This window comes from Perognathus longimembris, chromosome 8 (genome assembly GCF_023159225.1).
Source record: "Perognathus longimembris pacificus isolate PPM17 chromosome 8, ASM2315922v1, whole genome shotgun sequence".
NCBI classification, from domain to species: domain Eukaryota; kingdom Metazoa; phylum Chordata; class Mammalia; order Rodentia; family Heteromyidae; genus Perognathus; species Perognathus longimembris.
This window is the reverse complement of record NC_063168.1, coordinates 23,472,692-23,496,358: the sequence shown is the minus strand read 5'-3', so window position 1 is coordinate 23,496,358 and position 23,667 is coordinate 23,472,692. Positions and strand designations below refer to the sequence as shown.

The 23,667-nt window shown below is 41.0% G+C and overlaps 1 protein-coding gene across 2 annotated transcripts in view; it reads right to left on the bottom strand.

Annotated features, from left to right (window-relative positions):
* Positions 1–23,667, bottom strand: part of Arhgap25 (Rho GTPase activating protein 25) — a 72,320-nt gene that overhangs the window by 33,452 nt on the left and 15,201 nt on the right. The window contains exons 1-2 of one of the 2 annotated variants that reach the window (XM_048352653.1): positions 5,698–5,936; positions 5,272–5,471 (exon numbers count right to left, since the gene is read on the bottom strand). In XM_048352653.1, coding sequence (XP_048208610.1) covers positions 5,272–5,454 — 183 coding nt within the window. In that variant the 5' untranslated portion in view covers positions 5,455–5,471; positions 5,698–5,936. Of the gene's footprint in view, positions 1–5,271; positions 5,472–5,697; positions 5,937–23,667 lie in introns of those variants that run through there. The other variant, XM_048352652.1, reaches the window with a different exon arrangement.

Below are 23,667 nucleotides of genomic sequence, written 5' to 3'. Positions count from 1 at the left end.
TGAAAGATCAAAAGTCAGGCTTTTCAGACAAGTAACAACTCTGTCACCTGGGAACCAAAATTACCCTAGAGACTAGATAGGACTCACAATTGATTCAAACTACCAAAATGATATCACTGAACTTACAGTTGTGTAAACAGCACAGCATCATATAGAATTCTTACCTCAAGGATAAAAGAAAGTTCAAGAGCAGAAATAATAGTAAAATATACTAAGTAGTAAAGAAGTGATGCACTGTCTTTGGGGGAGGAATGGTGTTGGGATGGTGTTGCTGCTGTGCTACTTTGGATGAGTTATGATACCAGAGGCCCTGTTACTTTTGGAAGAAAAAAAAGAGAACACTCCTAGGAAGAGAAGGAAAGTCAAATTTGAGGTACCTGCTTCTTTTCAGTTCCTCTTTAAACTGTCATTTGATCACCGAAGTCATTTCCTCAGAAAATAATAAAAAACAAAACACTAAATATATAATTTCTAAGTATTGAGCAGTTACTAAGTTTCAGATTCTTTGCTGATTGCCCTGAATATTGTAGCATATCTCCATCTTCTTAAGAAATCTGTAAGAATTAGTATTTTCCATACTAGAGAGATGAGGAAATAACGCTTAGAGAGGTCTGTCAGCTGACCCAAGATCACAAGTTAGTTCATAGGAAAGCTATGATTCAAATTGTGGTCAATGTGATTCCAAATTTACACCCAAGTCCCACTTGCTGAAAGAAGTAGCAACTGTAATGCAACTCATTCACGCAGGCATAAATTACTAATTTGAGGCTCTTTCCTCACACTAAGCACGAGACCCTTGGAGGTCATAAACGGATAGAGGAAGGTAAGCTACAGGAAGGGACACCAGTCAGGCTGAGGGTGAGAATACTGATGAGGAAGGAACTCTCTCAGAAAGGGAAGGGCTCACATTGTCCATAATTACTTTCACTTATTAGGCAAGTTGAATGGGGCAAGACTGGACCTCAAAAATAACCAGTGCTGGAGGTGTGCCTCAAGTGGTAGAGTACCTGCCTAGCAAATGCAACTTAGTTTAATCCCAAGTAACACAATCATAATAATAGTAATAATAACCATAAATCACTTCCTTATTATTTACTATTATTTCTGCTATTGTATTTACTTTTGTTTTATCCATGTGGCAGAAATTCTATATAGTGTTGTGCTGCTTCATATCTTGAGTTCAGTATTATTACTTTAGTAGTTTGAATCAATCATGATGGGAATATTTTACATCACGGAAATTGACAAATACTGCACACAAATCACAACTCATCTACCACAGAAGTCTGTCAGAAGTTGTAAAACATTTATCAGCACACCACTGACAGAAAAATATTTATGAGATTAAATTCTTGCAATTAGACATGGGAGGCAAAGGGTTTGTTATGTTTAGAGGATATAATATTCACCAGAAAAGTTGTATTTTTATTTCCAAAAATTGTGCATTGGAATTCCTGTTCCTGGCCCCCATTCACAAAAATTTCTAAGAGAACTATCTAAATTTGATAAGAGACACTGGTATCTCATTAGCTTATACTGGATGTCCTTAATTATTAATGAAACTGAATACATATAATTTTCTACTCATATCATTTCCTATTTTTCTGCTGACCTGTTTGGATTTTCTTATGGATTTGAAGCACTTTAAATATTTTATGAGTATTTGTTTACCATACGTGAAGTATATACTTTTGCTGTCATTAGTTGAAATTTCATTTTGCTTTGTCAGTGTTTAAAGTTATATTTATGAAACTGTCTTTCTCTTGTGCTGTCTTTTCTGTTGTGCTTTAAAAATAACAGCTTCCTAAAGATTATGCAGATATCTACATTTTCTTCTGGCATTTTGAACTTTTTTTACATTGCAGTCATGAATCTACCAGAATCACAAATGGTAGGAAAATAACATGGGAATGTATTATTACTTTTGCTCCAAAACTTTAGCTCATGCCTGTAACTTTCTCTCCATTCCTAGACATTGTATTTAGGAATTCTCAAAAATGTGTTACATGATTTTATGATTAACATAGATCATGTTATCTTAATAAAGAAACCATGACTGCATGAAATCGATTAGGACAGGTACTTAATTTCTGTTTGTGATAATAGATCAATACCAGCTCAAATTCCCAAAAGCAAGTAATTAATTAAATTACAGAGATCCATACAATATATTATTTTGTCACTTTTATTAACTTCATTGTAGAATAATGTTCAACACTAAGGAGTACAATTCATGGTATTTTAAATAAGTGATATTATACTAATTTTACACTTATAATAGATGATTTTCTAGATGTCTATGGGTAGATTTAGGTGGCTATTTCTTGTTGATGGGACCCAATAATTTTTATTTTTTTTTGTGCCATTCTGCATTTTCTAAATTTCCTACAGTGTACCCGAATGGCTTTTGTAGTCAAAATATAGGTATCAACATACAGCAGAATATACTTATTTTTCCTAGGGATTATCATTTTATTCCTAAATGTTTCTTTTTTCATTTGTTTTTGTCTGAAATGAATGTCAAGATTTTATCAAATGTTTTTTGTTCAGCCACTCATTGAGGGGTCTGTGGTTTTTCTCACTTGACCTATTGATCTAATGTGTTACATTAATAGATTTGCTAAGAATAAATCATTCTTATCTTCCTAGGCAAAGCTTTACCTAATTACTCCGGGCTAATTTAATCATAAGAAGGCCTTGATTTTTTTCTCCTCCTACACTGGGAAGAAGTAAGAACCTTCAAAAGATTATTTGAGCCTTTATGATTAGTTTGTTTTTCTTATCATGGTGGAGGAGGGGTATTTCTATGTTTTCTTTGTTCTTAGTAGGTTTGGTATCCTTTTAGAAGGACACAACACAAAAAAACTACTTTAATCAGTAAATGTAAAACAGTGGCTCCTTTCAAAAAGTCTCAGAGCCAATGTTTAGCTTGAAGAAAACACTTAATACAATGATTTCCAGTAGTCTGAACAATCTTGTTTTCCTAGCATAAAATTTGAGACACATACTTAGAGTTGATTTACTTAACTAAAGAAAGCTGTAGTAGGCCTATAATAATCAGTATATAAATTCATAGTTTACCTTAACAACATGAAAGTGCTGAGTACATTTTTTTAAAAATCTTTCTTATTTGGGTTTTTGAGACAGGGTCTTCCTGTGCAGCTCAGGTTGGCCTTGAACTCATTCTCCCGCCTCCAGGGTGCTAGGATCACAAGGGTTTACCACCCCTTTCCATTGATGACTGATGGTCAACCTCAAAAGTGTTATTGCCCTTCCTCTGCAGGTGAGAAGACCTTCCGCACTGTCCTAACACAACCAGCCACAATCTCAGCCTGAACTCACTCCTCTCTGATAAAGTCTGGGTCATTCAGAGAGGACAGGAAGTCTGGTTACCACACACAGTACATCATGAAGAACACCGGTTATGTGTGGTGGAGTCTCTGAGGCCCTTCCAGGTCTCTACAGTGCCAGATGTGCAATATACTCTCAAGCGAAGGGTGTGGTTCCCCAAGTCCTGATTCATTACAGATCCTCAGGTCTCCCTTTTAAAAATGACGTTTTCTTCCATAGTGTTTTATGCTGGCTCCACTCTCATCTTCATTCACCCCCAGTATCCACACTTCTTATCCTCACCCTGTTCTGGCTCCAGAAGGTTCTAGAGCTTATCTTCCCTGTAAATACCACTGGTCAAACCCACCCTCCTATCTGAATAGACAAAAGCTCCAGGTAAGTATATGCAGTTGTCATGGCTGCCTATAGACATCCAGCTTACACCTGGGATCTTAGGGTCATTTTTAACAGTGCCTCCCCTCGTCTCATACACATCAGTGATCACGAAGGATTCATGAAATGAGGAGGACACCCGTGATCAAAGCCTATTCTCCCAGCCTCATCCACTCCATCAGGAAACCTGGCTCATTACCTTCAAAGACATTCCCAGTCTGACCATTTGCCTTGAGGCCATAGTTTTCATTGTGACTCTTGACATCATAACCACTTAGCTCAATGGTCTCAAGGCTCCTGATTCAGGCTTCTACTTATTTTAGAATACAGCAAGGAGAATCATCTTTTTTCAACATTAGCTTTTTAAAAAAATGACCTCTCTACTCCATCCATCCTTCCTGTGGCACTATCTAGTCAAGAACTTCTCAGAGTCTACAGCAATCTTGACTATCTGCAACCCTACCTGGGCCCCTACCCTCATTCTCTGACCTCATTCCCTCTGGTTCTCATTTCTTAGCTCTGTTTTCACCATGCTGACCTAAGGCTATTTGTCACATGGTCCAACATGTTCCCCTTGGCCTTTGGGTGGATAGTCTCTAGGCCTGGAATGTCCTTGCCCCAGAAATCCACCTGGCTAAACTCCCTTTCCTCATCATTCTTGGCTCAAATGTCACCCTCTTCAAGTGGATACTCGGACCACTTCACTAAAAATCATAAAACCTCACCAGACACTGGTGATTCAAACCTGTAATCCTAGCTACTTAGGAGGCTGTGATCTGTGGATTGTGGTACAAAGCCAGCCAAGGCAGAATAGTCCATGAGATTCTTATCTCCAATTAACTAACCTGAAGCCAGAAGTAGAGATGAGGATCAAGAGGTAGGACACCACTTGATAGAGCACAACAAGAAGAGCTTGAGACCCTGAGTTCAAGCCACAGTACTGATATTAATTGATTAGTAATTAATTAATTGAAAACCGAGAAACCTCTCTTTTCCCTTGCCATTTTATTTTTACTTCATAGAACTAATCTTTTCCTAACAAACCACATACTTTCCTTATGGTATGCTTATTTTCTTTCTCCTCATATTCTAAATTCCTAGCACAGGAATTTTTTTTCTTTGCCTATTTTACTCACTGATTTATTTCAAATTCCTACAGCAGTGTCTAGTGTGAACATTTATGCATGAATACATTAAGAAAAATCACATACACACACACACACACACACACACACACACACACTGAATAAAGTTTCCTGAGCCCAAACACTCAATACACTTCTCTTCTTAATGACGCTACTACATTATAAGCCTTGACTTAGTGATGCTTTTTACGAATTTCTACTGTCCTAGTATGACATCTATGTCATCTTTGCACTTCAGGAGTAGAAAAAATAATGAAAAACAAAAGCAACCTCCCCAGAAATAGATGTACATAATTCTACAGAGAAGGCTTGTATGAGTTTAAGTATGGCCTAAGTGGGACCAGGCTCTAGCCAAGCCTAGCGACAGAGTGGCTATTAATAAAGACAAATACCCAGCAGGTACCTGTGGCTTCATGTCCTCTTCATCTTTGTAGTAGTAGAGTTGCTGGGCCCTGAGCACAAAGTACCTGTGCTGCCAGTTTTTCACGATGGATCTCTGCTTCTTCAGCCAGCCCATCTTGATGGGCCTCTCGAGCGGGTTGGGGGTGGATAACGGATGAAAGGCAGCCATATGTTCACCGGTCATCACGCTTCTTGATCGAGCTACAGAGACAGACAGATAGGCAGACAGATTGAAGGACATGAAGCAGTAAGCAAAGAGTGAGTGGGGAGGTGAAAGAGGAAGCCGGGTAGGGCCATAGCCAGGTCTAGTTTAAGAGACCAGTTCTGAATCAAGGACAGTCACCCCCACCCTCAGCACACAGAGGCCCTGGAAGGGAGCCAGCCTGGGGTCCAGCTCCTGATCAGGGCTGTACCCAGACCCACGCACTTGTAGTCCAGCTTCAGCTGCTGCTGCCGGCCCTCGCATTCTGCAAAGACAAAGATTGGCTGGAGCCTGCTGAAGAGGAAGTGGCCGCAGCATCTGACAAAAGATGCTTCCTTTTCCTGCGTGGGAGTTTGTATCTGACAAGAGAGAGAAGAAAATAATGGCCTCGCTCTGTGGGTTCAGGGTGAGTCCCACGCAGCTGCAGAGGCCGCTGGAAGCTGCCTGGGCATTCTTCCTAAGCAGGAGTCAGCTTTGGGCCCTCGCTGTCAGCCGGCCCCATGAAACTCCCCAGCTTCTGTTCCACTGGCCCGTTGGCAGGGAGTTTGCACTTCTTGAATTTTCTTGCTATGGATCATTGAGTGCCCTCCTGTCCCCTGCCCACTGAGAACTTCATGCTGGACCAAGTTCCTGGGCGGGTGCCCTCCTATGACCTTTCCCCTCAGATTGTCACTACCAACAGAACTCAAAAGCAGAACTCAAAGCCAGGGCCCCTCCCTCCACTACATGGTAAAAACCAACTCTTGTCCTCCAACAGGAGCTCTGCATGTCATCCAGTTGGGTCCCAACGTGTGCAGCCATGTCTTGTCTCGGTGGTGGCTCACACTCAGAACAAGGCTTTCATTCCCCATCTTCCACAGCTACCGTTCACCACTCTGGATCTCATTCCCTGCTTCCCTGACTTCTTTTCCAGCCAGCTGAACATTGATCCTAAACTCACTCAGGAGTCCCTAGGTTCCTTGATCTTGTGCTGTTGCTCCCCACTTGTAATACCCAAGTTCAGCATTCTTCTCCTTCTTCTGAAAGGAGATGAAGTCCCCCTTTTATAACCCCTCTACCCAGCCTCTGTAAGTCCTGGAGACCTTCATGACATAGATGAACTAAGCTATCAATTGCCCCAGTTCATTTCACCCAGTTAGAGACTAGTTCTTCCTTTCTTGGTTTTTGACCTTGGGCAAATTATGCAATTTCTCCTAACCTCAGTTTCTCCACTTTTTATACTAGCATATAATAATAATTTATTATTATATCGACGTTGTTGAGGAGATCAAACTAAGTTCACAAAGCACTCAGAAGTTTGTATCTTACTCTTGTGTGCAGGTGATTTCATTTCTTACTATTAAGATGAAGATGGTCTTTGAAAGTTTCCTCACTTTCTCTCTTACTTCGAAATGTCACTCCATCAGCAAACTTGCTTTCTTCCCTCATTCCTATCTTTTTTATTAGTTTAAATTTTATTGTAAAGGTGATTTACAAAGGGGTTACAGTTACACAAGTCAGGTAATGAGTACATTTCTTTTTGAACAGTGTCACCTTGTCCCTCATTTTCTCCTAGGTTGTCCCATCCTGAAACCCCCTCACTCCCAAGTTTACAGTTCATTTCCAATATAGTGTCTAATGAGTATCACTGCTGAATTGGTTCACTCTTTGTCCCACCATTTCTGTGCTTCCCCTCCCCCTCCTCAAATCAGATAAACTTACATGCATGACAAAGGGTACAGAAATAAAAAAACAGTGGCAAAAGGGAATAAACTGAAGGGGATGGGGGATAACTGCAAACAGTACAATGTACTTAATTACCCATTTCTCCCCATTAGATTCCTGTCTTTTCATCTCCTTCCAGGCCTGTTTTCTTACCTTTATTCATGTTCATGTCTCACTTTTAAATGTAACTTTTTTTTAAATAATTTTTTTGCCAGTCCTGGCTTGGACTCAGGGTACAAGCACTGTCCGTGGCTTCTTGTTGTTGTTTTTTGTTTTGTTTTGTTCTGTTTTTGCTCATGGCTGGCACTGTACCTTTTGAGCCACAGCACCACTTCTGGCTTTTTCTACTTATGTAGTGCTGAGGAGTCCAACCCAAGGCTTTGTTCATGCTAGGCAAGCTTAGCGCCACATCCCCAGCCCCCGCCCGCGTGTCTCACTTTTAAATGTTAGATATGTGTATGGAATGATAATATTTCTTCCTCTGATTCCAATTGGATCTAGGGTTTTCATATTAGGTAACAGAACTCCCTTCAATACACAATGCTGTCTGTGAAGAATCCGGTAATTTCTCTTTATGGGGCTCCTTTGAACCTCACAAGAGAGCTGTGTTCCTACCTCATACTCTTATTCCTGGCTTCCAGCTTGCAGCCTTTAATTCCCATCAGGGAACTGGACAGGATGCCACATATCTTTCATTCAGCCTCTCATTGGATGGATATCATCACAAGAGTGCATTTATTTGATTATAGCAAAAATAGATGTATATTTTGAAGACAACTTCACAACATGCTAATGGGAATGGTTCACTTTCTTCTATCCGTGTGTCCTGGAGCCTCAATAAGAGTTTTATTTTAGATCTTGCTGCGGGGCTGTCAGCTGTTTTCAAGGATGCTCAGTGGAGTTGCTTCCTTACTCAAAGGCTGTGCAAGTGACCCAAAGGAACCACAGGAGGGTTCTGTCAGGAGCAGTGGAGGTAGAAGGAAATTTGAAGGAGAGGATGCAGCTCTGGATCACTCCAGGTCAGAAAAATATCTTGCAAAGACTCTATCCATACTAGAAAGAGGTTAGATATAGTTCAAAAAGAAATGTACTCATTACCTGACCCATGTAACTGTAACCCCTCTGTACATCACTTTTACAATAAAAATAAATGTTAAAAAAGAAAAAGAAAAGGGTGCTTCAGCCATGAGACTATTGGAGAAGATGGAAGACAGAAGCAGTCATCATTTCACTCTACCTTAATTGTCTCTGTGTAGTCTCTCCCAGTGTGAGGCAACATCAGACATAGTGGGGAAGGCCCCCTTCTTACAACAATGTAACGTAATGTATGACTTCTGGGATGAGAGTACTAAACGGAGTCAATGGATGTGGAAATCAAGCAGGTACCCGTGGGAGCTATGAAGAGTAGGGCTTCTCCAGCCACTGCAGAACTTCACAGACTTTCTTAGGACCACTATGGGAAACAGGAGAGGTAGAAGGTAACCCTCAGCATGGAAGAAGCAGGGCAGTGGTTATCAGGTAACAATAAGAGACCCTGCAGATTGGAGCACAGAACTCAGTTGTGTGTGTGTGTGTGTGTGTGTGTGTGTGTGTGTGTGTGCGTGTGTGTTGATCTGGTACACTTTTCATCCCTTCCCATGGCAAAAAACAAAAAAACAAAATGTAAAAAAAAGCAAGTGTAAAGCATCCTCTTAGAAATACCTGTGCCTTGCAGATGGTCAGACAAAGGCAGGTGTATATGTGAGAACCTGGTATTTTCAGACCTGGCCAAGAGGGAGCCTGACATCTTGGGGACGAGAGGGCAAACACCTCCCTGTGTGCATTTGATCAAGGTCTTGAGTAGCCTTGTTTTATATTCCAAAGTGACCCCTTCAGTGAATACCCAGTAGTGTTGCCTGAGTGTGTTACCATCACACCACTGTTAGGATGAGTGGGGGCCCAACCCACTTGTTCCACTAAGTTATAGTATGTGTGTGGACTAGTACAAACCTCCACACTGCTGGAATTAGAACCAAACACCGGGGAGGAGGGAGGTGAGGTGGGGACTGTGTGAACCAGTAACCAACCAGAGGAGATTTCTCTTCCACGTACAGTCTTCTCCCTTCTTGACCCTCAGCATTGCTCACCTGCCAGACCTACCGTGGAATGAGCCAACTAAGGGAGAAGAAAGGCGATGGGCCTTGAGTTTTACTTTCCTCTCTCAGTCTCTTTGTTCTGAGCACCCTATCCTGTCTGTGGGTGTTCCTTATTCCCAGATGAACTAAATGAAAAGATATGTTACTGTTAATGGAAATGGCTCTCATGATGAAATATTAAGCTGAGCTTTGCTTGTGAGCCAGTGGTTGACTGTATAGTGCATGCTCTTTGCCCTTTTGGAAGTTCTAAACCAGGCTTGGGCTGCGGAAAAAGCTGTAGGCAAGCCAGCAGGGCAAAGTGAGAATACAATTGCTTAACATTTGCAGAACATTTCTGGAACCAGTGAGAAATGTGGAGCTCAATGGGACTAGCAACCTAGCCAAAAGGTAGGGTAGAGAAAGAAAGAATGGGGCTAGAAATATGGCCTAGTGGTAAGAGTGCTTGCTTCATATACATGAAATCCTGGGTTTGATGCCTCAGCACCACATATATAGTAAAAGGCCAGAAGTGGTGCTGTGGCTCAAGTGGCAGAGTGCTAGCCTTGAGCAAAAAGAAGCCAGGGACAGTGCTCAGGCCCTGAGTTCAAGCCCCAGGACTGGAAAAAAAAAAAAAAAAAACAGAAAGAAAGAAAGAATGAATTAGTCCCAAGCCAGCTATACCATGCACTAGGCACCTTGAAAGACTGTGTAAAGTCAAAGGGATTAAAATAAACTAAGTTAAAACTAATTTCCTAAGTCACCAGTCACATTGCAAGTGCTTGGGAACCCTGTGGAAAGCACCATGGCAGTATCAGACATCACACAGAGAGAACACTTTTCCATCATCACAGGTTTTGTTGCTCAGGTTAGCCCTTCCTGGAATGTGAGTGCTATTGTTACCAAACATGGGTTGAAATGAGCCATAAAGGACAATAAGCAATTCACCAAATAGGGAAGTCAGGGCTCAGATTTTGGTGGGAGATGGAGATTTCAGCCTTGATCTGAGAGGTAATACAGAGCCGTTTCAGTTGCAGACATGAAAACACAGACAAATTACTCAATTGGACTGTGAATATTGCTAATTTTAGACTACAGATGAGGGAATGAACCAGACGGGAAAGAAGAAGATTGAAGAATTGCTACCATGTTAACAAGGATGTGGTTTCTGCTGTAGAAGTTAGTTGCTTTTTTTTCTCCACAGAACTAGAGACCATTAAAGAAGGAAGTGTGAACAGAGAAATTGGCTAAGAAACACGATCACTTCCTTTCTTTGTCTTCCTGTCTTCTGATGACCCCTAACACACACACACACACACAATCTGAAAATAGCTAATCATGACATCTCCAGGGTTCTTTCTCCTTGGGAGTTTTGCTCCCATGGGAGTCTCAACTCTGTCTCCTCTAGGTTGTTTTTCGTGGCTATGAATATGTGAGAGAGGTGTCAGGAGCATTTGCAGATGGAGGGGAATCTGTTCCAGGTGTTTTCTAAATGCCCCCTGTGAAGTAGTCTGGGAACCACATTTCAGTGAATATGCAAAGGGGGAAGAGTTTATGGGCTTCACTTCAGACCTGTTTCCTGAGCTTCAGACCCATCTATCCAGTTGTTCACAGTGAGATTCTCGAGCTGACCAGCTAGCCAGCCAAGCTGACTGATGTCCATTCTCTCATCTACTACTCCCTTATGTGACATCAACAACTGTGCTCCCAGAGACATGCTGTGAGTGACATCCTGTCAGTCAGCCAGCCAAACCAGAAAGCTGCCCAGATGACATTGTTTAGTGAGGTGCTGCTAATGCACAAGCTCTTGCTGTTCTCCTGCCTAAAAGCCTCTCGTGACCACCAACACCTCCCTCCTTTAAGATGAAAGGCAGAGTCCCTACCATGGAGTCTACAGTCCTTGTACCAATTGTGTGCCCTTCCTCCACACCCATCCTGCACTTGACTGCTGGTACCATGCTTTTGCTAGAATGTCCTACATGAGTGTATCTCTTTCCCTGGTCTATTCTTTGAGATGAATTCCAGCCACATCTCTGAAAAGCCTCCACAGAAAAGCAAGACTTGATTGCCCTCTGGTTCTATCCTCTGCTCAGTGGATATCCGTGAATCACTACATGACTCACCACATGGGTACTCTTTTCTTCCCCTGTCTTCCTTTTCCACTTGCAGGCTCCATAAACAAGCACGATGCCTTCCTGTTTGTACTTCACTCGTCCTTTTGTCCTGGCACCTCAAATAGCACTCAGTGAGGAGGAGACAGGAGAAGTCATGGAACTGCACGAGATTCCATATGCTGGGATGGCAGGATGAATCATCCCTCAAGATTATAGGTTATTCCATAAAACTTAGTCTATATTACCTAGCCAGCAAGTGGATAGGTTCCAGTGAGTGCCTGCCTCTTAAAGCATAAACATTAAATAGAAGCAATTATTATTAATATTATCATAGTATGAAGTAGCTGTGATATTAAATGAGAAGAAGGAAGGAAAGGATTCAAAGATGAAAGGAAAGAGAAAGATGAAAAAGAGTTGATAATGAACCATTTGTCAGGTCCAAATCAAACAGGCTGAATGAGGTAGGTGCTTATGGAAAAGGAAAGATCATGAGATCATGTGGATTATGGACAGGCCTTGGACACTGGCTGGACTAGGAGGAGAAAGAAGCCAAGACATCTGGGAGGTAGTTAGGTTTGCATGGCTTGGGTAAGCGAGCCATCCTATCATGCATTCAACCCGCATTGCCTGAACCCTTGGCAGGAATACAGTCAAGTTCTGGGGATGTGAGATCAGCCAGATCCAGCCCTGTGCCCAAGAGCTCACAGACCTGAAGACAATTTTGACAAAATTAACAGATTTTCCTGTTTGTAGGACTATGTGTAGATATGTTCTAATTCAAATGGAGTGGCCAGTACAAGATAGAATCTTAACCTCATACAAACATAATATTAACTTACTGTAGCAGTCATGTTATAAGTATCTCATATATCTAGTCTTGTTTAATGTTCACACATACTCTTTATGGAAATAATTTTAAATATTATCATCTCTTTTTTAAAAGCAAGGAACTAAAAGCTCAGAGAGGCGAAATGGTTTGCTCTAGCTATGTGGCTAGAAATGGGCTGATTTCACAGCCCAATATCCGTACTTAGGCTACACAGCTCAACTATTCTGGTATTCTAGCATGGGTTCTAGTGGTGTCCACACTGTGAATCAGCATGGTGAGAAAATAAGTAGAGTGGACAGAGATGGCACTGCTCTTTTTCTAAGCAAGGAACACACCCACAATCCCCAAACTACTTCATCTGTTTTCCCCTCTTATAGCAGAGTGCTTGAGGCTGAGCAGTTTATACAGAACAGAGATTCACTGGGCTCGAAGTTCTAAAGGTAGGAAAGTTCAGGAACACAAGGAACTTTGTGTTGCTTCATACCAAGGTGAGAAGGCACGAGAGGCCCAAAGAGAGGAGCAGTAGAGCAAGAGGGAGCATAACGCGATTTTATCATAGCCCACTGTCATACAAACTAACCCGCTTCCTAGATAAGGGAGTTATTCTATTCGCATGGAGGCCCCATTTGACCTATTCATTTTTATTAGGCCCCATTTCCCCTCCCCCCCCCACCACACACACACTGTTGCACTAGAAATTTAATGTCCAACATGTCAGCTGTGGGGCACATTCAGACCATCGGACACTTACCTCATCCCCACCCACTGGGCCTCAGTATTGTGCATAAACAACTCCTGCTTCTATTTCCGCCCAACGTATTCTCTGCAAGGCTTGGCAGGCCTTGAAAAGCCAGTGACTGAGAAATGGTTCTGAAACCTCAAGCCCCCACCAAGGCTGTGCTGACACCAACAGGAAAAGTGACACATTAGGTAATCCTGCCACTTCTTACCAGCTCTCTGCCCAAGCTCATGGGAAGAAACATAAAGATGCTGATGCAACTGAGTATGGCCAAGGTGTGAGCAGTGAATGGAGGACTGTGCTAACTCAGCGCAGGCCTGGTGCTCAGGCCCATGCAGCAGCCCCTGGGGCAGAGAAGGAAGCCATTTGCACAGCAGAGCTGACACTACTGCCAGAAATGTATGACAAATTTATGTGCACCATCCATTTCCCCACTTTGTCTCCACACTCCCTACTGCACACATGCATTTGTGTCCCAACACATCCCTACATCCATGCAGACCCTCTTGTGGTCAGACAGGAAGGGTTTCCATTTCAGCCAAGAAAAAAATTAGAGCTGTTGATTTCAGAACCTCCAGGATTCTTTCTTTAATACCTTGTATCACTCTAAAGCAAATTTCCTTTCATTTAAAAACACTCACCAGACCCAAAGAAACATGGACTCTATGGTCTCCCTTATAGGGAATAATTAGCACAGGTTTAGGCAAGTCACAGCAGAGGATCACAAGAGCCCAATAGCTATGCCCTTATGAACACATAAGATGATGTTAAGTGAGATGAACTCCATGTTATGGAAACGATTGTTATATCACTGTTGTAACTACTTTCAACGTGCTATGTGTAACTGTAGCTTCTATTATTGATGATCTTCTTGTATCCCCTTCCTGTGGTTGTACCTACACTATCTCTGTATATTATCTGAGTATATTGGAAACCGTGTATACTGGTATTAGAACTAGGAAATTGAAAGGGAATACCAAAATCGAGAGACACGGGGTTAAAAAAAGACAAACAACTACAAAAGCAATACTTGCAAAATTGTTTGGTGTAAATGAACTGAACAACTCATGGGGGGAAAGAGAAAGGGGGAGGGGGTAGGGGGGAATGAGGGACGAGGTAAGAAACAGTACAAGAAATGTATCCAATGCCTAATGTATGAAACTGTAACCTCTCTGTACATCAGTTTGATAATAAAAATTAAAACACTCACCACTGGGAGGTAGACAGTTGAGGGACTTTGAAAGTCTTCTTAATTTATAACCTGTCATTTGGGCTTCAGAATAAATGTGTGCAATTACTTTCCTGGATTATTTTCTGCATCTCTACATCACCTCTTAGAGAAGGAAGCAAGCTGGGACCCTCCATGTGCTCTGCAATGAAACTGTGTACACCTTCCCTGAACATCCATCCTTGAAACAAATCTATGTAACTTAACTCACAGATAGCTCTCCAAGTGGTCCCTAGAATGCCTACCATGGCACCCAGAAACGATGCAGGCTTATTTTTCCCATGTTCTATAGCTTTAAGAAATGTCCTTGGGCTGGGAATATGGCCTAGTGGCAAGAGTACATGAAGCCCTGGGTTCCTCAGCACCACATATATAGAAAAGGCCAGAAGTGGCGCTGTGGCTCAAGAGACAGAGTGCTAGCCTTGAGCAAAACGAAGCCAGGGACAGTGCTCAGGCCCTAAGTTCAAGCACCGGGACTGGCAAATAAATGAATAACTAAAATTATTTTTTTTAAAGAAATGTCCTTTCAGGAAAAGGAGTGGGGGAGAAGGAAAGTGGGAGAAAAATGAGGGAAGGGGTTACAAGTTCGACAAGAAATGTACTTACTACCTTACAAATGTAACTGTAATCCCTTTGTCCATCACCTGGATGGTTAAATTAAATTTAAAAGAAAAGGAACACCCTTCAGTGTTTGCAAAGCTAAGAAAGCAAAGTCTACTTTTCAAGGAACGTAGTATGGATGGCAATGTCTAGATTAAGTAAGTGTGCTATCTTGGTATGAAGGGTGGTCATGCAGATGGATAGGAAGAGAAAGGAGAGAAAGGAGAGGTGGAAGAGAGAGGGGATCCTCCTCTGTTGTTAGTGTTTCTTAGGAATGCAGAGGACAGTTACTTCTGGGTCTCCCTGGGTCTCCATCAGTTACAACACCTCCCCCAGCTCTCTCTGCCTATCTCTGCATAACAGGAAGCCAAGTGTAATAACAAGAAGCTTGCAGAATTGTGTGTGTTTCCTACTGAACACTGCCTCTTCCTTAGCACAAAGCCAAGTGGAGATTTGGCAATCGAGTGGTAAATTCAGCCTGCAGTGACAGTGTGACTAGATTACGGCCTATGTGGGAATGAACCGCTTCCCTGGGCATGAATGGAAGAAAGTAGAACTGTGGCATAGTCAGTGCCATCACTGATTGTGTGTTGAATAAGTAGTGTGTTAAATGAAGAGCATTAATAGAAGTTCTGGCCCCTCCATTGTCAAAGCTACTCACGTACTGTAGGTAAGCAGGGGGTGGGAGGTTTACTTTATTAGCCATTAACATTCATAAACAAGTGGTAGATTGAGGTATTCATAATATTTGTTTTTTGTCAGTTGTCATGGGGCCTGGGCACTGTCCCTGTGCTCTTTTGCTCCAAAGCTAGGACTCCACCACTTTGAGCCACAGTACCACTTCCAGTTTTCTAGTTGTTAATTGGAGACAAGAATCTCACAGATTTTTCTGTCTGGGGTGGCTTTAACCACGATCCTCAGTTCTCAGCCTCCTGAGTAGCTAAACTTACAGTCGTGAGCCACCAGTGCCTGGCATATTTGTATTTTATAAGCATGAATGAGGGCCCTGCATTTCATGGTAAGAATCCTGCCTGGGCAACAATGCCCCAGAACTAACGACTATAATCAATGTCCAGTCTAAGGTGAGTCTCTCAATCAATTCTGGGGCATTTTCTGGTCTTTGGAAATGATGATTTTAACTTGAATTCACTCAAAATTATGAAACAATGAACAGAGATTAAAATGAAATGGATCTCTGATACAAGTTACTGAAAAGATCCCATTAAAAATTGAGATTATTTTCTGGATGCCAGTGGCTCAGGTCTGTAATCCTAACTACTCAGGAGTTTGAGATCTGAGGATCAAATTTTGAAGCCTACCTGAGAAGACAAATGCAAGGAACTCTTTTATTTAATTAACCAGCAAAAAGCCAGAAGTAGAAGTTTGGCTCAAGGAAAGCTCCTGGAGTGAAAAATAACTGAGGGTAGAGCTTCAAGTTTCTGGATAGAAGCAAGATGATACAAAAAATATTTGTTACACATTAGTTTTGTTAAGCATATTCATGGTAATGTGGTTAAAATGATATATACATATTCTTAAAGGTGCATATTTAGAAATAAGGGAAATTACAAGGTAGCTTACATTTCATTTAAAATATTTCAGGAAAAGAAAGAAAAGAAAAAGAAAGTGATCAATGCAAATGGGACAAAATCCTAACAAACTGTTCAATTTCCATAATGGTTGTACACGGTCATTTGTTATACTCAGTTTCTTTGGTGGTGTTTGAAATATCTACATAATAAAAGTTCCACCCACCTCCTCCAATTCTCTTAGCCTTTCTTTCCCCCAAACAGTCATCTCTTGCCCTGAACCTCAACTTGCCCATTTTCTCATGCTGTACTTTCAGACCTGCTAGTGGCTCCTCTGGCCAGTAGCAAATGATACTACCCAGATGTCACACCACTAATCCCTTCCCCCAGAGGAGCCCTGACTCCCTGCACTGTCATTTTATCAGTAATGAATGGGAATCATGAGGTTTCTTGGTGCTTCCAGTGTGGAGAGCATTCCTGTGATATCAAACGTCATTCACACACAGAAACAGAGAGAGAGGGCAGCAGAGGCCTGTGGGAGCACCAGGGGGCTTTTCCCAGGAAGTCCAGGAACAAAGGGCACCTGGAATTCGGTAGCGGGGGTGGGGGGGGGGGAAGGTAAGGAAGGTCAGGGTGGAAGGTTGCCTCCTGGTAACACAGCTTTGTTTCTAGTAATAATTACTGGACACTGCTCATTATTTCCATCCGATCAGTAATTATAAGGGGAATCTGAAACTGATAAAATGAAATCTGAAGTGATAGTATATGTGTGTGTATGAAAGAGAATACACAGTTAACCGTTCACACAGAACACTCACAGTGCACATTTTCTATACAAAACTGTCTCTGAATAGAAAAAAAGCAATTCTGAGCACATTGTATCAAGTAAATTGACCACAAACCCTATCATGTCAGAGATTTTTTTCTGTCTATTTTGTCCATTCCTCTTCCAGGAATGCAAGGATAAGTACAGAGAACACTAATAAGTTATTCTCCAGGTAACAGTTAAGAGAATTTTTAATAAGCCAAAGGTTCTTAGAAGATTATGGATTTATATTTGACACATTCAACATTAGGACCTACTAAAAGTTACAATGATCCAGAAGACTGTATTTTATGTGCTAATATATATATAACATATATACATTTATAACACATATATGCTTATATATAACACATACACATGTATGTGATATCACACACACACATATATATGTGTGTGTGTGCAAGTGTGATAGTACATGCCTGTAATCCCAGCATTTAGAAGACAGAAGCATTGGGCTACATTGAGATACTTTATTTAAAAAAAAAAAGAAAAAATAATAAAGCCAATAATAATATAACTGAATGAACAATGGAAGGTAATTGCAAGAATGCCCCCTGTTGTTAAATTTTCAAGTAGTAAACGTTGGAAGAGATACAAATCTTTATGAACCAGTGTAAGTATTGAGGTATTTCTTGGGGTATTTTGGTATAAGGAAAAATCATAACGTATACAGATGACACTTCCAAGATGAAGAAAATGACACAGAAAAAAAAAATTTCTGGTGTGCCCACTATGCCATATTATGGAGAGCTATGGAGTTTGTGAAATTTTCCGTCTCTGGGAATTTCATCATTCTGTTTTTAAAAAATATTTATAGCTTGACAGAAGAAATCATTTGAAAATTTGTGAAACATCATCATCGAAAAAAAATCTAAGTTAATGTCCTGCTTAGAGCTACTCACTTCGAAGGAATTAGTTACATTTACTTATTTTCATGCATTGCTGGCATTTCTGTCCATTTCAGGCTATGTTTCTCAGTCCTGGGTTGGCGCTCTCGAGCCAATTTCCTCTGTGACTCTGCCACTGGCACCTAGAGTTTCTTTTCCTCTTCAAGGCTGCCAAACTTTATCCGCTGTCTGAAAAATGCTTCAAGGGGTTTCCTTTTTAATCACCCGTGGACCTCACAAAAACATCAGGGCATCTGCCCACCCAGAGCCTCTGCCTGTACCCCGCTCTTCAGAGCTCTCATGCTGGCCTTTGCCCCAGTGGTCTCTTTTCAGCTGCCACTGCTTCAAGGTTCTCACAAAACTAAGGAACATCCGGTTCTGTTTGCTTGAGCTGGTGGCACTGAAGTGCAAAGTGAACTTTGAAGGACCTATTGCAGAGGCTGAAGAAGGAACCACAGAGAGGAAGCAGAAGGGGAACCATCATGCAACAAACTGATACCATGACCCTCAGGATTCACTTGCAGCTCTGAATATCTCCAGCTGACCATCTAATAGTACAAAATTGTATATGTGTGTGTGTTAGTGCATGCACACATATGCACTATGCACTTGTGTGTGTATGTACCAGTACTGGTCTTTGATCTCAGGTTCTCACATTCTTGCTGGTGCTTTACCACTTGAGCCACACTTCCACTTCTGGCTTTTCACTGGTTAACTGGAGATAAGAGTACCACAGACTTTCTGTGGGAGCTGATTCAAACCACTATGCTCAGATCTCAGCCTCCTGAGTAGCTAAGATTACAGGTGTTAGCCACCAGCATACAACCCCCAATGATATTTTGTACAGGAGAAAAAAAAGAGAAAATATCTATCCTAACGTTCTCAGGGAATCTCAAGGAGTTCTGAATAGCCAAAAGAATCATGGGGGAAAAAATAGCTGAAGTATTCACATGTCCTGGTTGCAAAGCATTCTATAGTCTTCTCAGAGTTAATTTCAAAACTCTTGATCCTCAGATCTCATCCTTCTAAATAGTTAAGGTTATAGTTAGATATGAGCCACTGGTTCCTAGCCATGTCAGATCTTATTATTAGGTCCAAAACTACTTGTAATGTTGGTTTGTGTTACTTTGTTAACCCAAATCTCATTTCTTCTTATTGCAAAATACATATAGCATTAAATACCATCTTAGTCATTTTAAGTGTACATTCCATACATTTACCTCCATGCAATCATCCTTACTATCCATCTCAAGAACTTCTTTATCTGGCCACACCAAAACTCTTGAATCATTAAATAGCAGCTGCCCATTTTCTCTTCCTCCAGCCAGGGAACTGGTATACTTACATAAATGGAATCATATAATACTTAACATTTTGTGAGCAGTTTATATTATTTAGCAAAATGTCCTCAAGGTTTACTCATAATGTTGTAGGATTTTTTTCTCCTTTTAAAGACAAACACTTCATATTATTTAGCTACATTTTGTTAATTATCCATCTGTCAATGGGTACTTGAATTATTTCTACCCTTTAGTTATTAGAAATAATATCTATATGAACATGATATACTAATCTCTCTTTAAGACCCAGCCTCCTTCTTGGGTGTGCATATAAGCAGAATTTTTAGATTGTATACTGATTTTCTTTTCTTTGTTTTTTTTTTTTAGGAATTTCCATATTGTTTTCCATACTAGATTTACTCTTTTACATTTCTACTAACAGTACACAGAAGCTTTGGTTTCTCCAGATCTTTGCCAACCCATGTTACTTTCCAATGTTTTGACAGTAGTTTTCTTGTTTTGAAACTAACAAAATAGCTGTTATTTTCACATTACAGAGGGTTGTGCTCCCACCCATTCTCACCTGGAGTTTGCTGTCCTCTAGTGGCCATTATCAGCTTCAATTTACACAACAACAACAAAATAAGGTGCTGTCCTGTGGCTGACTGGGACCTGTACCTCAGTCAACAAGAAGCAACTCTATAAATTTCCATTCATTCTTTGTTACTCTAGTAATGGTCCAGACCAGGAAAACTGGACTAGCCAAACTGAGCTTAGAAAAGAAACCACATTGTGCTCACAATCACATCCCTCTATGCTCACAATCACATCCCCCAAACACCTTTGGCAGAAAGGGGAGACTGGAGAGTGGGAGCCACTTACCCACCATGTTACATCTAGGCCAGTTACCAATTCCTTGTTGAGGTGAGGTAGACTAACACAAGGAAGGTGACATAGGAATGAAAGTAAGCCAAAGTCAAGGGTATGAAGCTCAAAGCAAGCCAGAATCATGCATAAGATTGCGAAATTGCTAGGACCACATGACTAAACATTGTACCAAATGATCTTTAAGAAAAGCAGACATATATGCTTTTTCTAAGTACCCCCTCACACCCATCAGTCCATTTCTTCACTAAGGAGGAATTTCAAAAGCAATTTCTCTGGCCTTGAGATGTCAGAAATAGCAATTATTTTGACCAAAGAGTTGCCTATAAAAATTACAAGAAATGGGCACCTATGCCCTTAGATGATTTTGTTGGTAAGATCACCTAAGATGCTTTCTCTCATGCTTGGGTGATAATGTCAAAACATTGCAACAGGGCTGGGAATGTGGCCTAGTGGTACAGTGCTTCTCTAGCATGCGGGAAGCCCTGGGTTTGATTCCTCAGTACTGTCTACGGCCATACCACCCTGAACGCACCCGATCTCATCTGATTCCTCAATACCACATAAATGGAAAAAGCCAGAAGTGGTGTTGTGGCTCAAAGTGGTAGAGCACTAGCCTTGAGCACAAAGAAGGTCAGGGACAGAGCCCAGGCCCTGTGCTCAAGCCCAGGACTGGCAAAAACAAAACAAAACAAAAATTGCAATAAAGTGATTGAATGTTACCAAGTACCTAGTATAAAGTAATCATCTATCTGAAAAAAAATGAAAGCTATACTCTTCAAACCTATTTTAGCGCATACAAATAGCACAATGGAAGAAACACCAGTAGTATCTCTAATAATTAAACTCTGAATGCTCACTTGATGTATGTTTCACTTTCTCTCTACTGATTTCTTCTTCATCTTACTTGTCTTAAAAAAAAACAAACTACTTTTCTCACTACTGTGTAAGTCATCTTGGAATTCTTCTCACTGATAGATTCAAGAACCTGGAAGCAGGTGGTCAGTGCAATGAGTCAAGGATGTCTCCATCACTAGGTCATCCTTGAGCCCATGGTGGTTAAACTTAGAAACCTAAGAGTGGTGGCTTTGACCTTCAAAGTATAGCAGACCTCTTTGAGACTTCATATGTACACATGAATAACTCTTCAGACAAGTGCAAAAGAGTACAGGGTCACTGAAAACCAGTCCATGAACAGAAAGGCCTTTCCTTAGATAGTTGTAATCCACTCTAATACTGTTTGGGACAGAAAGGAGAAAATGTCAAGGCCAGTTATAAGAAAAGGAAGTTGAAAGTTACTGTTATCTGGAGCATAATAAGTACTTTATTGTCCCCTAAGGTCACAGAATACCCATGTGGCTCTTTAGCCTCTTTATTCATGCCGGGTATCCACCTTTCCTTTTCACCCTTAGAACTAGTTTTGCTCACTTGAGTTTCTCCTGGCCACTCCCATTCCTGTTTTACCTCCAAAGTCTGGGCACAACAGCAATGAAGTTTGAGTTAGAAGTGAGTAGATGTGCTGCAATGAGACCAACAGCCTCTACCACCATGTGCGTGAAAAAGTCCGGTAGCCTCTCTGGCTTTTGAAGAAGACAAGCACTCCTTATTCCATTATGGGATGAGATGATACCAATGCATAGGCATTAAAAAGGTGCCAGAATGATAGATAAGTTTTGGAGGCTAGGAAATTCATGCCACAGTGAAGGAATAGAGCCTTAGATGCAAACTTTGCAATGGCAACATACGCTGGTATACAGTGCAGGAAGTGCGATCTCTCTCTCAAGGACTTAAATTTCTGTCAGATATTTGGAGAGGCTGAAAGTGTGAGCTCCTATCCCTGTGAGATACATACCAAAGCCACAAGATTTGATTCTCTCAAGAGGTCAATTCCTCTGAGGCCACCACTGAGAGAACTGCATAAACCAGGCCTCACTACAGAGGTGGGTCCCCAAGACACTGAAGACCTTGGACCTCTGCTTTGGGGAAGTCTCATACATGCTTATCTTGCACAGCAGCAGCATTAAGAAAGGAGCCACAGGAAGACATTCTCCTTCTATGTTCACGATTCAGGTCTCATTTGAGTGATCTAATCAGCACAACCTGATCTAGTTCTAGAATCCTAGCTGCAAGGGAGTCTGAGAGTTTCTGGTTAGATTTCCAACTTCTCCACATAAAGGTAAAGTAGGATAAAGTTTTAATGAATCAGCCCAGAGTTGCAACTGTGTTGTCACAAACAGTGGGTTAACTATGTAATTACTTTTGACTATGTAGTTAATAAGCTCCAATTCACTGTTGGTTGTGGCTACTAAAAGTTGACTTATAGAGCCTTTAATAGCATCTTTCACCCACATGCTTACTCTTCTCTAGAAGTATATTAATAAACACACCCAGAAGTGTGCTCTCCTAAACTCCTAAACCCATCACAATCCAATAAAGTTGATAATCAAGATTAACCATTCCAATAGGCATAAGAAATTTAAGAAAAAGAAAAATAAATTGCCTAATAGGTGCTCCTATCAAAAGGGCTTGAGGAAGTGTGTTCACTCTTTCTGCTCTTCAGCCACATGAGGTCACAGTGTTCACCCCCCTTTTGTCCTGTGTTCCTTCTGCCATGTCTGTACCATCAATAAGGAAAACCTATATTAAGCATGCTAACACCTTGGTCATGGACTTCTCAGCCTCTAAAACTATTAGAAATAAATTTCCATTATAGTCTCAGACATTTTGTTATGGCAGAACAAATGTATTAAGACAATAAATATAATGAATTTGGTTATGCTGATTATCTATCTAAGATAACAGCTGCAAATGTAGGCAGCCCAGATATCTGATTTTTTCTCATAATGTTCAGCTGCACTGTGCCAGGCACTGAGAGGGTAGATCACTGGAGTTTCCAGGGCCAGAGGTTTTTTGTTTTTTTTTTTATTTCCTCATCTCTCTTTTTTTTTTTCTTCAAATTTTTATTATCAAACTGATGTCCAGAGAGGTTACAGTTTCATACGTTAGGCATTGGATACATTTCTTTTACTGTTTGTAATCTTGTCCCTCATACCCCCTCCCCCCTCCCCCTTACCCTTTCCCCCCCTGAGGTGTTCAGTTCACTTACACCAAACAGTTTTGCAAGTATTGCTTTTGTAGTTGTTTGTCTTTTTTTTACCCTGTGTCTCTCAATTTTGGTATTCCCTTTCAATTTCCTAGTTCCAATACCAGTATACAATATACTCAGATAAGATTACAGAGATAGTGTAGGTACAACCACAGGAAGGTGATACAAGAACATCATCAATAATAGAAGCTACAGATACACATGGGAGGTTGAAAGTAGTCACAACTGTGATACAACAATTGTCTCCATAACATGGAGTTCATTTCACTTAGCATCATCTTATGTGTTCATAAGGGTATAGCTATTGGGCCTTGTGATGCTCTTCTATGACTTGCCTAAACCTGTGCTAATTCTTCC